Raw genomic sequence first — 13,797 nt, forward strand, 5'->3', positions numbered from 1 at the left:
CGCTAGACAATACGCAAGGGCCGACGCGCCTGGCTTCCCCCACCAGAGAGCATGCATGAACTTCCTGTCCTGCTCACCACACAGTAGGGGCTCAGTAATCATTTGCTGAGTGAGTGTCTGAAGCCGTGGTCCCACATGCTCGTGGGGTTTCTGACCCTGACGCATTACAGTCTGGTGACAAAGTGCAAATGAGGACGAGCGTTGCCGACAACAGGCTTTGAGGAAGCACAGAAGAGAGGTATCAGAAAACCAACCTGTGCAAACAGCAGCCCGCTGCTTACAGAACAATGGAGATGGACTGTGCAAGTTAGAGACCAGGTAGGCGCTACTAATCCTGAGCAAAATTTCCGACGCGATCAGGCGCTTTCAGGGTGGTATGGCCGCGGACCCGCAGCAAAACAACTGGTAAAGGGATAATCTGTAGGCCCCGAGAAGAGACAGCTGTGATCGTGGGGTGCTGGCACAGGCCCCCCGTGCCAGGACGCACAGTAACGCCCCCCACATCCTCACCCTCACCCTGAGGCTGGGAGTGTCAGCTTACTTGGCAAGAGGGAGTTAAAGGGGCTCGCTGTTGACTCTATTTAATTTTTGCTTCACCCCTTCATCTGTTTCACCCAGCCCCCCCACACCCTCCCCTCTGACAGCTGTCAGTCTGCTCTCTGTGGGTCTGTTTCTATTTTGCTTGAGAGTTGATTTTGTTCACTAGGTTCCACATATAAGTGAGATCAGCTGGTATTTGCCTCTCTCTGACTGACTTAATTCACTTAGCGTGATGTTCTCCAGGCCCGTTCCCGCTGCACTAAAAAGGTGACTTTAGAATAACGAGATCACCACCCTGGCTGGCATGGCTCAGTGGATGGAGCCCCATTCGATTCCCAGTTGGGGCACGTGCCTGGGTGGTGGGGTCCTGGTCCCCAGTTGGGGTCACGCAAGAGGCAGCCGATGGACGTTTCTCTCTCACAGCAATATTTCTCTCCCTCTCTTTCTCCCTCTCTTCCACTCTCTCTAAAAATAAAACATAAAATCTTAAAAAGAAAATACTGGCTCAGCTGGTTGGAGCGTGTCTCATACACGGAGAGGTTGGGGGAAGGCTGCTTGCTCCCCAGTCAGGCACACGCCTGGCTTGTGGGTTTGACCCAGGCAGGGGCGCACACAGAAGGCAGCCCGCCCATCGATGTTCCTCTCTCTCTCTCTCTCTCATCAATAAACATATCCTCGGGTTAGGATTAAAAATAAATAAAAAAAGTAAAGAGGTGACCCTGGACTAGGTGGGTGGGGCCAACTCAAACGTGGATCAGAGAGGCGGAAGTTGAGTCAGAGAGCTCTGAAGACGCCTCGATGCTGGTGCGGAAGACGGAGACATGGCCACGAGCCAAGGAACGCAGGCAGCCTCTAAAAGCTGCAGAAAGCAAGGACGTGAGTTCTCTCTCGGAGCCTCCAGAAGAAGCACAGTCTTGCCCACGTCATGACTGTAGCACCATGAGACCCGGCTTGGACTCCTCACTTTTTAAAAACTGCTCACCCAAGGATATGTTTATGGATTTTGGAGAGAGAAGAAGGGAGACAGGAGGGAGGGAGGGAGGGAGAGAGAGAACTAATCAGTGTGTCCCATCCTCACCCTGACCAAGGATCCACCTGCAACCTTTTGGTGGAGGGGACGATGCTCCAACCAACTGAGCCACCTGGCCAGGGCACACCCACACTGTCGTAAGCCACCCACTCTGTGGTGACCGGTTACAATGGCAACAGAAAACTAACACACTGTGGCTAAGCCAAAAAGATTGACCTCTGTTCCTTCCTTGCCACAGCTCCTGCACTAGCAAATCAGGATCAGAGTAAATAAAGTATCTATTTTTTCCATCAGAGCACTTGGTTATGTCTTTTATGATATCATAAGACAAAGAAATATGCATTAAACGTGAAGTCAGTAACATGAATGAGAAACTCCATGGCACGCACCTCCCCCACCCGAGTGCTGATTAAAGGAACGTTGTCGTGGACGACCCCAGAGGACTTAGCAACACCCTGCACAGGCCTGTTCACTCACACCCTCATCAGTACCTGGAGCAGCGATTCTCAACTCTGGGTCCCTGGACCACTTGGGGCTTCAAGAGGTATCTGAGCCTCCTAATGAACCGTACTGAAAGTTTTGTGTATGTCCACATAAACATATGTTTTTCAGCAGAAAGCTCCACAAACTCTCATCCAAGGCTCCAAGAGGACCCAGAACCCCAGGGGAGGAAGAGCCATTGACTTAGGTGAAGATACAGAATGCTGCTCATTCGCTGGTGGGTGGCAAAGCTGCTGGGGAGAGTGAAGCTACGGATGAGAACTCAGGAGACAAAAAACATCTTGAAAGGCTGAGCAAACCACGAACCCAGTGAAACCACAGGCTCAGGGCAGGGCTCAGGGCAGCCTCCACGAGAAGACGGAGACGCTGCAAGGGCAGCGGGCTCAGTGAGAGTCCGCGCACAGGCTGCCGGCCCAGCCTGCGCACTGCAGGCGGGCGTCCAGAGGACGGGAACGCGGCTCTACTCTCTCCCCTCTGCACTGCTAAAACCGAACTGCCACGGTGGGCTCAACTTGGGGTTCTCTTTGTATCCGAAATGACCACAAACTCGGGGGCGGAAGTCGGAAGCGAGGTGTCAGCAGGTTGACCCCTTCGGGACGTTCCAAGGCAGAAACGGTCCCGCATTCTGGCCCAGCTTCTGGCAGGCGCCAGCGACCCAGAGCTCCCCGGCCAGGGCAGCACGAAGCCCGTGTCTGTGTCCCTCTGTCTTCCCAGGCTTGCTTCTCTGTGTGTGTCTGTGCCCCCCGCCTCCTTGTTTGGATGCCAGTCACTGGACTTAGGGTGCACCCTAAACGGGCATGGTTCCATTTCAACTGCTCACATCTGCAAAGAGCCTGTTTGCAGACACCGCCACACTCTGATGCCCCAGGCGGAGAGGGTCTTTGTGGGCACTACTGAACCCTCTTCACCCTTCAAAGCGGGCTATTAACAGACGAACGCATCCTGAGGCCGACTACGCCACATCCTTAAGAATGGCCACAAGAAATACGCCTATGAAGCTGAAGGGCTAGAGAACTTCAGTCAGGCCAGGAAGGAACTACTGCCTGCAAATATCTGAACCCATTTTTTCCCCAAATGAAAGACAGACTTTCTGTAACATCCTGTTTTCCAGAGATGAGTGTGGTAGGGCTGGCAGGGGTCTGGTCTAGCTTGAGCTGTAGGCTCACAAGATGCAAACGCTGAGGCCTCCACAGGGGGCTACACCTGCCATCGGTCACCGATGACCACCGAGTTCTGAGACTCTGTAATTCCTCTCCCACGCCCGTTCTGCCCCTTTAACTGGCCCTGACACAGAGCCAAAGAACAGCACGAGTCCATCCGTGCAGCAAATACTGGGGGGGAGGGAGTGGGAGTGAAAGGGAGTGGGGTGCCTACCAGAAGGTACACAAGTGTAAAGAAAACCGGGGGACTCTTAGGAACCCAGGCGCATCAGAAGGGCTCCCGCTCGGTGTGCCGGGTGAGACGGACGTCTGAGGGGAGGAGAGGCTAGAGCGTGGCCATGCAGCCGGTGACGTGATGGGGTGAAGCTTCAAGACCACCCTATCTCCTGTGGGGAGAAAAGACACAGACACCGAGAGAAGCAGCAGAGAGACCAGCACAAGTCAGAGAGGACGGCTGGCCATGCTGAGAGCACAGGAAAGCAGATGACAGGCAGAGGACAGGTGACCCGCCCTGGAGGTGGAGGGTGCAGCATAGAGGAGAGAAAGCAGCGAGGACGATGCCTAAATCTGTTTACACAACAGGAGTGTCACTTCCGGAGATGGAGATGCCTGGGGAGCAGCAGTAGCAGAGGAGAAGGCAAAATGAACACTGAAACACTGACTCCACTGAGGCTTATCGGAGACGTCCTCAAGACCCTGAAGTCAGAGAGGCCAGTGTGCCACTGAACATGTGAGTCTTGGGCTCAAGGGGGGAGCAAGACACAGAGTGAAGAGGCGGGAGGCGGTGCTACGGGGCTCTAGGAGACAAAATCAGTGTTGCCGAGACACCTGTCTTATTTCTTTACAAGAAAATGTTGGGCTACCGCACATTGTTAAGTGCCCATTTGTTTCTGCCTAAGTTTTCTGATCCCAAACCTCCATCAGCTGGGTTCGCAGACTTCCTCCTGCAACATCCAGCTGCTTGGAGACAGGAAGCATGGAGGGGATGAACGGTACCCGGTACCCGGTTCATCCAGGGCTGAGCTGCTGCCAAGTGAGTATGATGAAGGGAGGATGAAGGGAAAAAGAGTGATCATCATGAACAATCTTCGCGTCTACCTCAGAGGAGGACAGAAGTGAGAAGCCAGGAGCAGGCGAAAGAGCTCATCTGTCTGATGGGGGCCACGGGACAGGGCCACCCCTGCCCCCACCTGGCCCCACTCGGTGAATGCTGACTGACGGCACTCCCCAGCGGATGGGGTGGGAGGCAGGGAGCCAGGCGATGCAGCAGCTGCTGAAACAGTTTCGGGACTCGTGGACTTGGATCTGTGCATGAAGTATCACCAGTTAATTCAGCGGTGGCAGTTCTGGTTCCGCAGTCTGCCAGTGCTGAGCTAAGCAGGTCTCCCGAGACCAGGCTCGGCGTCCACAGAACCCTACCTCCCACAGCCTGCCGCTGGAGTTGGAGCTTCTTCAAAGGAAAGAAAGAAACCGGGGGGCAGACCTCCTCTGCATGCAGGGGAAGGAGTGGGAATCTCGGCGCACACACGGGCAGAAAGGACAAGTTCACCCAGTGGCATGCGATGAAGCACACCCGCCCAGTCACCCCAGCGCCCCCATCGCCAGGGGCAACCACTGCAACTCTGCTTTTAGTTCTTCCGATGGACACCCTCCGTCTAACAACGCTTACAGCCGTTATTTCCTGCTTTGTCAGCCTCAGACACTACCTATGGACTTATGCCATCACAAATTGGGGTTTTTCTCTTATGCCCCCCCATCTTCCCGCTCTCCTGATTTTATTATTTCATTATTATTTTGTGGTTAAACCTCTATAGTTTCTGCAACCAGAGACTAGCTCTTGCATCCTCTGCCCCACGAGATGAAGAGGCTGGTCCTCACCAGTTCTTAACATCTCTTTTCTTCGTCCATTTCTCCCCTTTTGTCATTTGCTTACCTTTGTATATTCTTAAGGTTGATAACATCTACTTTCTGTTCTGCAACTGTACATCTTCCACTTTTTTTAAAGATTTTATTTATTTTTAGAGAAAAGGGAAGGGAAGGAGAAAGAGAAGGAAACACCAATGTGTGGTCTCCTCTCACATGCCCCCTCCTGGGGACCTGGCCCCCAACCAAGGCACGTGCCCTGATGGGGAATCGAACTGGCCACCCTTTGGTTCACAGGCCAGTGCTCAGTCCACTGAGCCACATCAGACAGGAGTCTTCCATGTTTTAACTACGGATTGATTTTAAACACTGAAAACCAACAAAACCAATGAAAGTACTGAATCATCATAAAAATAGCACAGAAAAGTCGAGTGCTGCACTAGGGCTCTACTCCCCCCGGGTCCGCCGCCTGCTCAAAGCCACGCTGCCGCCTCTCAGCCCCTCCTACTCGGGCGGCTGTCCTGGGCTCGAAGCTCTTCCTTCTCATGAGGGGGAACGTGCCCTTTCCAACACATTCACGGTACCGTTCCGTCCAGTGTCCAGTCATTCTGACCGCTGCTTGAAGCTGGAGAATGAACTTTACAAAACATTAATCTGTAGACCCTTATTCCATTTAGAAAGCACGACTTAACCCCTACAGAGGTTTATATTGAAAATTAACGACGACCAGACAGAGAGACAAGACAATGGGAGACGTCATCCACGATCCAATCGATGTAACACGACGGTTTCCATGTTTGCACCCTTGCCCACTGTGAGGAAACCTACCACAGTCACCACTCAGTCACTTTATATTTAATTCTGTAGCAAGGACGCAGCTTTCCTGGCAACCCCCTGGAACGGCGGTACAGCAGTCCCCTTGGTGACTACGCCACAACTCCTGAAATGTGCTTGGGAAGCCGTGTGGGGAAGGGGCTCTGGGCAACCCCTGAAGGGGCTGCCATCAGGCCAACACCGAGTCCCCTGCACAGAATCCTGTGGCCAGGCGGCTGGCGGGCCGCCTCCCGTGACTGAGTTGGTCCAACACCCATTACCCAGGGCTACTTCCTACGTCCCAGGTAAAGCACCAAGCATCCAGCATACGAGAGTGGACAGAAAGTGAGAATCCCTGCTCTCAGAAACAGACAAAATGGATGTACACAATGATTTCCCATCAGGTTAGGTGCTATAAAGAAAAAAGGCGCTAAGTGAGAAACACAGGGGCCTTAAGCTCCTTCCACAGAAAGGATTCAGCACCACCTGCAGCTGGTGAGAGGGCTACATGATAACCCACGTACCACACCTGGCAGCACGCCGGGCACAGTGTGCACTGAGACGTGCCGCCCCGCCACTGCCGGGGTGAGCGGGAGCACCACACAGGACACACTCTCCTCCGGGCCCACCCTCGCCCTCCTCTCTGTCAGGACGGGCCCCACGCCATCACTGCTCCACGTCTGATGGGAGGCCTTTTGTGTCTATTTCTCTCCTCATCACGTTCATGTTTTTTTACCTTGTTACGTGACCCGAACGTATTTGTAACAGCTGTTCTAACGTCCTTACCTGCAATTCCATCATCGGTCCCATTTCTAGGCCTGTTTTTACTGATTGATTTTTCTGTTGTGATGGGTCACATTTTCCTGTTTCTTAATTTTTGGTTGGAAGATTGTCTTGAATTTTACATTTTTGGAAGCCGGATTTTGTTGTATTCCTTTACATATTATCGCCGGGCTTTGTTCTGGACCAAATCCGTCTGCTCCTTTTCAGGTTTGCTCCTACCGGTGGGTCCAGAACCGGCTTTTCTCCAGGGCCGACCTGGCCTCCCTTCCTGTTCGCACAGAGCACATCTCTCTGCGCTGACGCTGATCGGTGAGAACGTGAACGGCTCCCAGATTTGTGTGACCTGCCCCTGCTAACTCTGACCACAGCCCCTCAACAACACACTGGGCAGCCCGAGGGGACCCACGGCCGTTCTCTGGAGCTCGCTCTCTGTGCAGCCCCTCCTCTCCGGCACGTTCCCTGCACCCCATCTCCGCCTGCCTGGGCCTCGGCAGCTCAGGGAGACCCCCAGATTCTTGCGGGATTCGCCTCCCCACAGCACAGCTGCTTGGAGAGTGTCCAGGGGCGCAGCCGGGGCTCTGCTGTTTATCTCCTTTCTCTCGGAGACAACTGTGCTGTGCTGCTTGCTGACCTATTTCCCACACTGCTGTCCCAACACTCTGTCAGGTTTTCCAGTCACTCGCGGGGGGCGGGGCGTGGGGGGCAAACCTGGTGCCTGTTACTCCGTTATGACTGGAGGCAGAACTAATCAAGTTTGACTGCCAATTCCACATTTTCAATGAAATCTTTCTAGACTGCCAAGTCCAAACAGATTCTTCTCTGGTCTCCATGCCATTCACGATGGGGCACAGTAACAGGGTTCCCCCAGTGTCCTCTGCCCACCAAGTCCCCGCCCTCACAACGCCAGCCGCCAGTGTCGGTGCCAGGCCGTGCCGAGGGTACATGTGCATCGCAGGTCCCAGGGGCCCGCCAGTGTCAGGCGAGAGTCGGACGCAGCCCTAGCTGCTGGGCTGAAACAGAAATACTCTCCCTCCTTCCAGGACCTCGCAGCGTGGCAAGAATGAGATTCTCATCCCTAAACCCATAACACAGTGTTCAGTGGGAAAAACGGAGGTATACAGGAACCTTTAGAACAGGGATTGTCAAATATTTTCCTCAAGGGCCAGAAAGTAAAGTTTATTTCAGGTGTGCAGGCCACAGAGACTCCTATTACAGCCACTCAACTCCGTAGCTTGAAAGCGGCCTGACCTGCGAACGAACACACATGGGTGCGGTGGGCTCCACGAAACTGAAACGACAGGTGGCTGCCCCCGCTGGAGTTCACAGAGCCCTGCTTCACAGCAAACTCCCCTGGCAGGGTGAGGATGGCCACCCCATCTTCTGCCACAGCACGTCCTCATGCCGCCCAGACGGGGCAGCTGTCCTGGGCCAGGGGACGAGGCTCCCCCAGGCAGGAGTCACACAGCGCGCCTCCTGCACACACCGCAGGGCTTGCGCTAACACGAGCCCTGAGGAGGTGCTCATTAAATGTTTTAAAATTTATTTCATACTGAAGGGTTCCCTTTGTTTTATTCAAAATTGGCCCCAGGAAAGCTATACTTCCAACAACTTTTGGAAAACAATGAATGTCTAGTGAGAAAACCTCAAAGAAGATGAGACAAATGTTGACGGTCCTGAAAACTGAGCTTCGTTCTGTAAGTCAGTCAAACGGTCCTGCTTAGAAGAACCAGCCCTGAGGACAGCGCAGGGGCTCCCCCGGTGTGGACAGGGCCGCGGGCACGGCCGGGCGCCTCTCTGAGGGCAGTGAGCGGCTGCCTTCACGGCACGGGGAGAGGGACTGCCTCAAAGTGACGGTCAACTCTCCCGTTCAAACCCAGAAAGGACAAAGACGGGACACAGCGCATGTAGATAATCTCACAAAACAAACTGTACAAGTGTCTACCTTTGTGTGTTCGCTGCTGCACAGTGTGTGTGCGCGCGTGTGTACGCGTGCGTGTGCCTGGGACTGGATTGGAGAAAACACCACCCTCCTTTCGCGGGCGTGTTCTGGCAGGTCTGTTTAAAAAGGCTTGTTTTACTACTTCACAGTCACACATTGTTCAAGGTGGAAGGATCCCAGAAGTCATCTGATCTAACCTTCCTTCAAATGAAGGATTTCCCTTTCATAATAGTATTCAAAACAACACCCTGTGGGTTGTTCACCTCTTAAAACTTGTGTTCAGAACAAAACACGAACTCCGGTGCGCTTGGCCTCCGTGCTGGGGGACCAGCGCTCCCCGGGGCGGGACCGGACTGGGCCAGGTGGTCCGAGCGCAGGGGCTCTGTCCTGTGGCACACGGCCAAGCCGGTCTGCCCGCGCCCTTCCTGCAGGTGACTTTTTTCTTTCCCCAAATTCAGGACCACGTACCATTCCTGGAACTTCTTCCTCAGTCCCAGTGCATGCTGCACACTGAGGCCCGAGGGACCCTGCCGTCGAACGGGCCAGGTCTCGAGCAAAATCACCAGCACAGCAGAGACCTCCGCAACGTGAAGGGCAACAGCGGGAGGAAAGATCAAAGGCAGCAAATACAGACAGCGTTTGTGAGAAGCTCTGCCACCCAGAGAAACAGAGGAATAGGATGGTAGGAGGGTGGATATTTGGTGGGGAGGTCAAACTTTTTTTAAAAAATATTCAAATATTTATATGCCAATGGATCATCCAAGGGCAAAGGAAAAATACAATATGTAAAAGCACTTTCTAAGTTGTAACATAATTTACTGTATATATCTCCTCTATCTTCTTGGTTATTTGATTTATGTAAAACTTTGGTTTTCTCCAGCTCCTTCCGAATTCTCTTTTCTCTCAGGCTCTCTGCTCCCAGGATCATCCCTATTTTTCCTCTAAATACTCTGAAATCTCTAGCTACCTCCAGCAGCGCCTGCATGTGCCACACGACCGCTTTCATCCAGGTCTCCCTTCCACAGCCATCTCCTTCACCCTTTGTGAGGGTTTCAAAAACGAAGTTCAGGTGTAAGGATCGCATCCAACAGAATCACTTCTAAAACTTGAAAACCTAAGATTATTTGTTAAAAAATGTATAGCACCACTATGGTCAGCAAGATGACAAAGAATGTCTACCATTTGGTAAAACTGTTCCCTAACCCTGTAAGATCTGACTCTGAAAATTTCAATGCAAAGCAAAAAGTGGCTGATTCCAAATTCTTCCCACCAGCACATCTGCCTACACAATGACGTCATCCACACTGGGCCCTCTTCCCTCCCAACCCCCACTCCAGGCTCAAACAAAAAGGCGGTGTGCGCGCACATGAAGCACATTTGCCGTGTCTGCTCCACAGCAGACACTACGCTCGCTACTTCTCAGCGTTTCCCCCTCTAAGCCCACCCTTTGCAAAAACAACCACGAGTGAGACGTGCTCCCTCCAAAGTCCACTTCTGAACACGAATTCTCTGCCAGTCAAAACATTCAATTCGTTAGCATCAAACAAGCGAAGACATTCTATTTAATGACAAAGAATATACTTTCAGAGTACACTTGTTCGTGAAGTATTTTCTTAAGTTTAACACTTCCCAAAAATGTACTTTTACTGCACCACAGCACCTCAGGAAAACTGCCCATCTACTGCTCACAGGCACAGGAGGAATGAATCCCGCTCAGCAACTCACGCCCCGAACGGACAGCAGCGCGGCCCAAGACGACTTCTCGCTCACAGACCCCGTGAGAGGCATGCGCCAGTCAGTACTACCTGAAGCTCCGGGAAAGCTGCAAAATGATGCTGCCTGTATGTTCCTATTCACCAAACCGCCGCAAAATGACTTTTCATTAATTGCACATGTATTGACTACAGCTGTGTTGTTTGTTTGTCTGTCTGTCTGTTTGGCCAGGAAACGCTCGAGCTTTTTGTTTCTGCACTGTGACCATCCCTCTGTTTAGTGTTGGCACCAGTGGGTCCTCAATAAAGACGTTAAGGATTTTCGCTGCGAAACTATAAAAGCATAAAGGTCCCAAGAAATGTAGTATTTTTTCTAAAAGCATAAAAATGTGAAACTCACTAAATCAAGAATATCATAACGTGAAACACCCAAACATTATTCTGATCTTAACCCATTTTTTAAAAATTGAAGTATTGATACAAGCCATTTTCTTAAACATAATTTTAATAGATTTCTACCACCATTCTTGTTTTTAAAATACATTTGTAAGTTCCCACTGCAAATGCTGCAAAATGTCTTGGATTTCGTGTAAACCCACAGGTTTAAAAACAATCTACAGGTAAACTGACTTGCAAAGACCCCGACTAGAATGAGAGCTTCGGGGAGGGGAGACTTTTATCTGCTTCGTTCACTGCTGTTGCCCCTCCCTCATCCCAGTGCCTCGTAAATGGTGCTCGGCACTCGGTAGGCTTTTGATTCGCATTTGCTGGACGGAGAGACCCTCCGTGTGCAGACCCCTCAGCACAAAGTCAGGCCCAAACGGCTGCAGGATGCCGTCGAGCACCAAGAGAAAACCTGGAGCAAGCAAACTCCTGTGCAAACACAAGACGAGCCCCTGCGCATCGAGGAGAGGGCGGGCAGACGAGACACCTGGGGGGACTGCCCCAGACCCAGTCTGCACACACTGCCCCCGTGCCTAAAATCCCACCTGTTCGGAGACTCACCTCCGTGAACAACACCCCTCTTTTCACAACGCAGGAACCACTGAGCCTCGCAACAGCCTCACGAGGTAAACATTTCATCATTCCATTTGGCAGGTGAATTACTGTACTTTCCTCGTGTCAACAGTTGACCTACTGCGCGACCCAACACTGAGCCCTACACGGCTACCTCCCCAGTGACAGGAGTCACCTTCACCACACCTCAGTGCACGTGGGTACCCTGGCCCTTCTAGCCACACCCCTTAAACAAGCTTTCTCCCGGGGGGGCTTTTGTTGGGGCGACAGGCAAGCAACTCGTAGTTTAGCACTTTGGAGGCCAGAATCTGAAGCAGGGGTGTCAAACTCATTGTCACCAGGGCCAATTGCTCAAAGGGCCAAATGTAATTTCAACTCCTTAACAGTGAAGGAGTAGTTACATTCATACAGTCCTAAAATTATTTCGGCCCTTTGAAGGCGACCGCGAGGCTGATGTGGCCCCCCGGTGACGATGAGTTTGACGCCCCCGACTAAAGTGATGGTCATGGATTTGGGGCCTAGGGAACCAAGCCCCAAACCACCGATTTCAACACACTGCCCAGGGCCAGCTCTTGCTCCAGGACAGCTAGGCTCTCTTCCTCTTCCTACCTCCCACGTGACCCTCATGGTTCTCCTCCGCACCAGAACACAGGCGACCATTGTTGGTGCCCCAGTGTGGCAATACTGTGTGTCCCAATCACAGTGACTGGCACAGACCAGGCACGCAAATATTTACAGAATGAACCAAAGACCGAAGTTGTTTCTGTGGGCAAGCGGGGAAGGCTGTTTTTAACAAAGTGGAGAAGAGAAGTGCATCTTGGCACCTGACCATCCGTGTAAAAGAAGACTTAAAAGGCCGGTCTAAATTGGGGACAGAATAAAGTTAAGATCTCAGGTGATTCTTTTCTCCTCGGCCGGTGGGCCTCCGTGGCATACCCACAGGGCCCTCACTCAGCAGGGGCACGTTCTCCCGTGTTAGAGCAGAAACGCGAACACAGGCCTTCCAAACACCAAGAGCAGCTCACGCCCCCTGCCCCCCCATTTTTCTCGGGGTGGGGAAGACAGCAGACATTCTCCAAAAAGTTCACAGGTTCACAGTGGGCCAAAAAACCCCCAAAGAATCATACTCCACAGTGTGGAAGAGTTTCCTTTAAAACAGGAACAGTAATTCCTACAAACGTATGTTTTCTACCAGATAATTAAACAGAGCCCAGCCCATGGTTATGCTTAATAGAGGATAAGCTAAATGGCTTCAAAGGCCATTCTTGAAAATTTTACCTATTTCCCCTTTGGTCAGCCTCCGTGACCTGAACACTCGGCTATCCGATTCTCCATCTGAGATTTTCAGGCGTCAAATGGAAGTAAAACTACTGGGGCAGAACAAGAGCCAAAAGCAACAGGGGAAGATGCCCATTTTCCTGTTCCATTTCCCCCGCCCCCACTTGCCACTTAAGAAAAACCGCACGTTTCTACGCGAGGAAAGGGCCTCGTCCTTTGAGATGCAATGCAGCGTTAAGCCGGGCGACTCGGGCCGCTTCGGACCAACCCCCGCGCCCGAGTTCTGCGCTCCTCCACGGCCTCCTTTGTCTGAGCCATCCCTGCAAACTCGCGGTCCAGTGCCCTCCCGCAAGCAAGCCTTCTGCCGGCGCGGGAACGAGCCCCAAGTCGGAAGGCGAACGGGAGAGCCCAGCCGCACTCGGAGCCCCCTTCCCAGCCGCAAGCAGGCCGGGTCGCGCACGACCGAGACCTCCGCCCGGGCCGGCGGCGTGGGGTGGGGGCCCCCGCCCGGCACTCACCTCCGTGGATGGGCAGCGGCGCCAGCACCTGGCCGCGGACCTCGGCCTTGGGCGAGTCGAGTCCGTACCGCCCGCGCTCGATGCGGAACGTGAGCGGGGCGCCGCGGCCGGGCTCCTGCACCGTCACGTTGATGAGCGCCGTGTAGTACTCCTGGCTCGCGTTGTCCGCCCGCGCCGGCCACAGGCTGCAGGTCAGCAGCGCGAGCGCGGCGAGCCGGGCTGGGCCCGCCCGCGTCGCGCCGCTCATCGTCCCTCCGGCCGCCGCCGCCGCCGCGGGTCGCGGACCAGGCTCCCGGGCCGGCGCCGAGAGGCGGGGCGGGCGCGGCCGGCGCTGCGGCGGGAGCGCGCGCGCGGGGCCGGCGCGCGGCTGAGCCCAGGCACGGCCTTCCTCGGCGCCGCGGCGCGGCTGCTCGTCGCCCTCACGTCCGCGGCCCGCCCGCGGGGACGCGCCCATGGGCCCCTCGGCGAGGACGGCGGGTCAGGCTGCGCGCGGCCGTCCACTCGGGGTCCCTCCAGAACTGTAGGGGCGGGCCCCTTCCATCGCTGGGGCCGCACCCGCCGCGTTGGGGGTGCCTCACGAGGACGCGAGAGCCGGACGTGCTCGAAAGAAGGCCCGCGGAACACCAAGCCCCGCCCACCCGGC

General features: G+C 53.9%; 1 protein-coding gene across 3 annotated transcripts in view; it reads right to left on the bottom strand.

Annotated features, from left to right (window-relative positions):
• The window catches only part of RNF130 (ring finger protein 130), a 106,496-nt gene extending 92,699 nt beyond the window's left edge, over positions 1-13,797 (bottom strand). For 2 of the 3 annotated variants that reach the window (XM_053912902.2, XM_053912905.1), the window contains exon 1: positions 13,155-13,788. In XM_053912902.2, coding sequence (XP_053768877.1) covers positions 13,155-13,608 — 454 coding nt within the window. In that variant the 5' untranslated portion in view covers positions 13,609-13,788. Of the gene's footprint in view, positions 1-13,154 lie in introns of all 3 variants that reach the window. The other variant, XM_053912903.1, reaches the window with a different exon arrangement.

Source organism: Desmodus rotundus, chromosome 10, assembly GCF_022682495.2.
Source record: "Desmodus rotundus isolate HL8 chromosome 10, HLdesRot8A.1, whole genome shotgun sequence".
In the NCBI taxonomy this organism is placed as follows: Eukaryota; Metazoa; Chordata; class Mammalia; order Chiroptera; family Phyllostomidae; genus Desmodus; species Desmodus rotundus.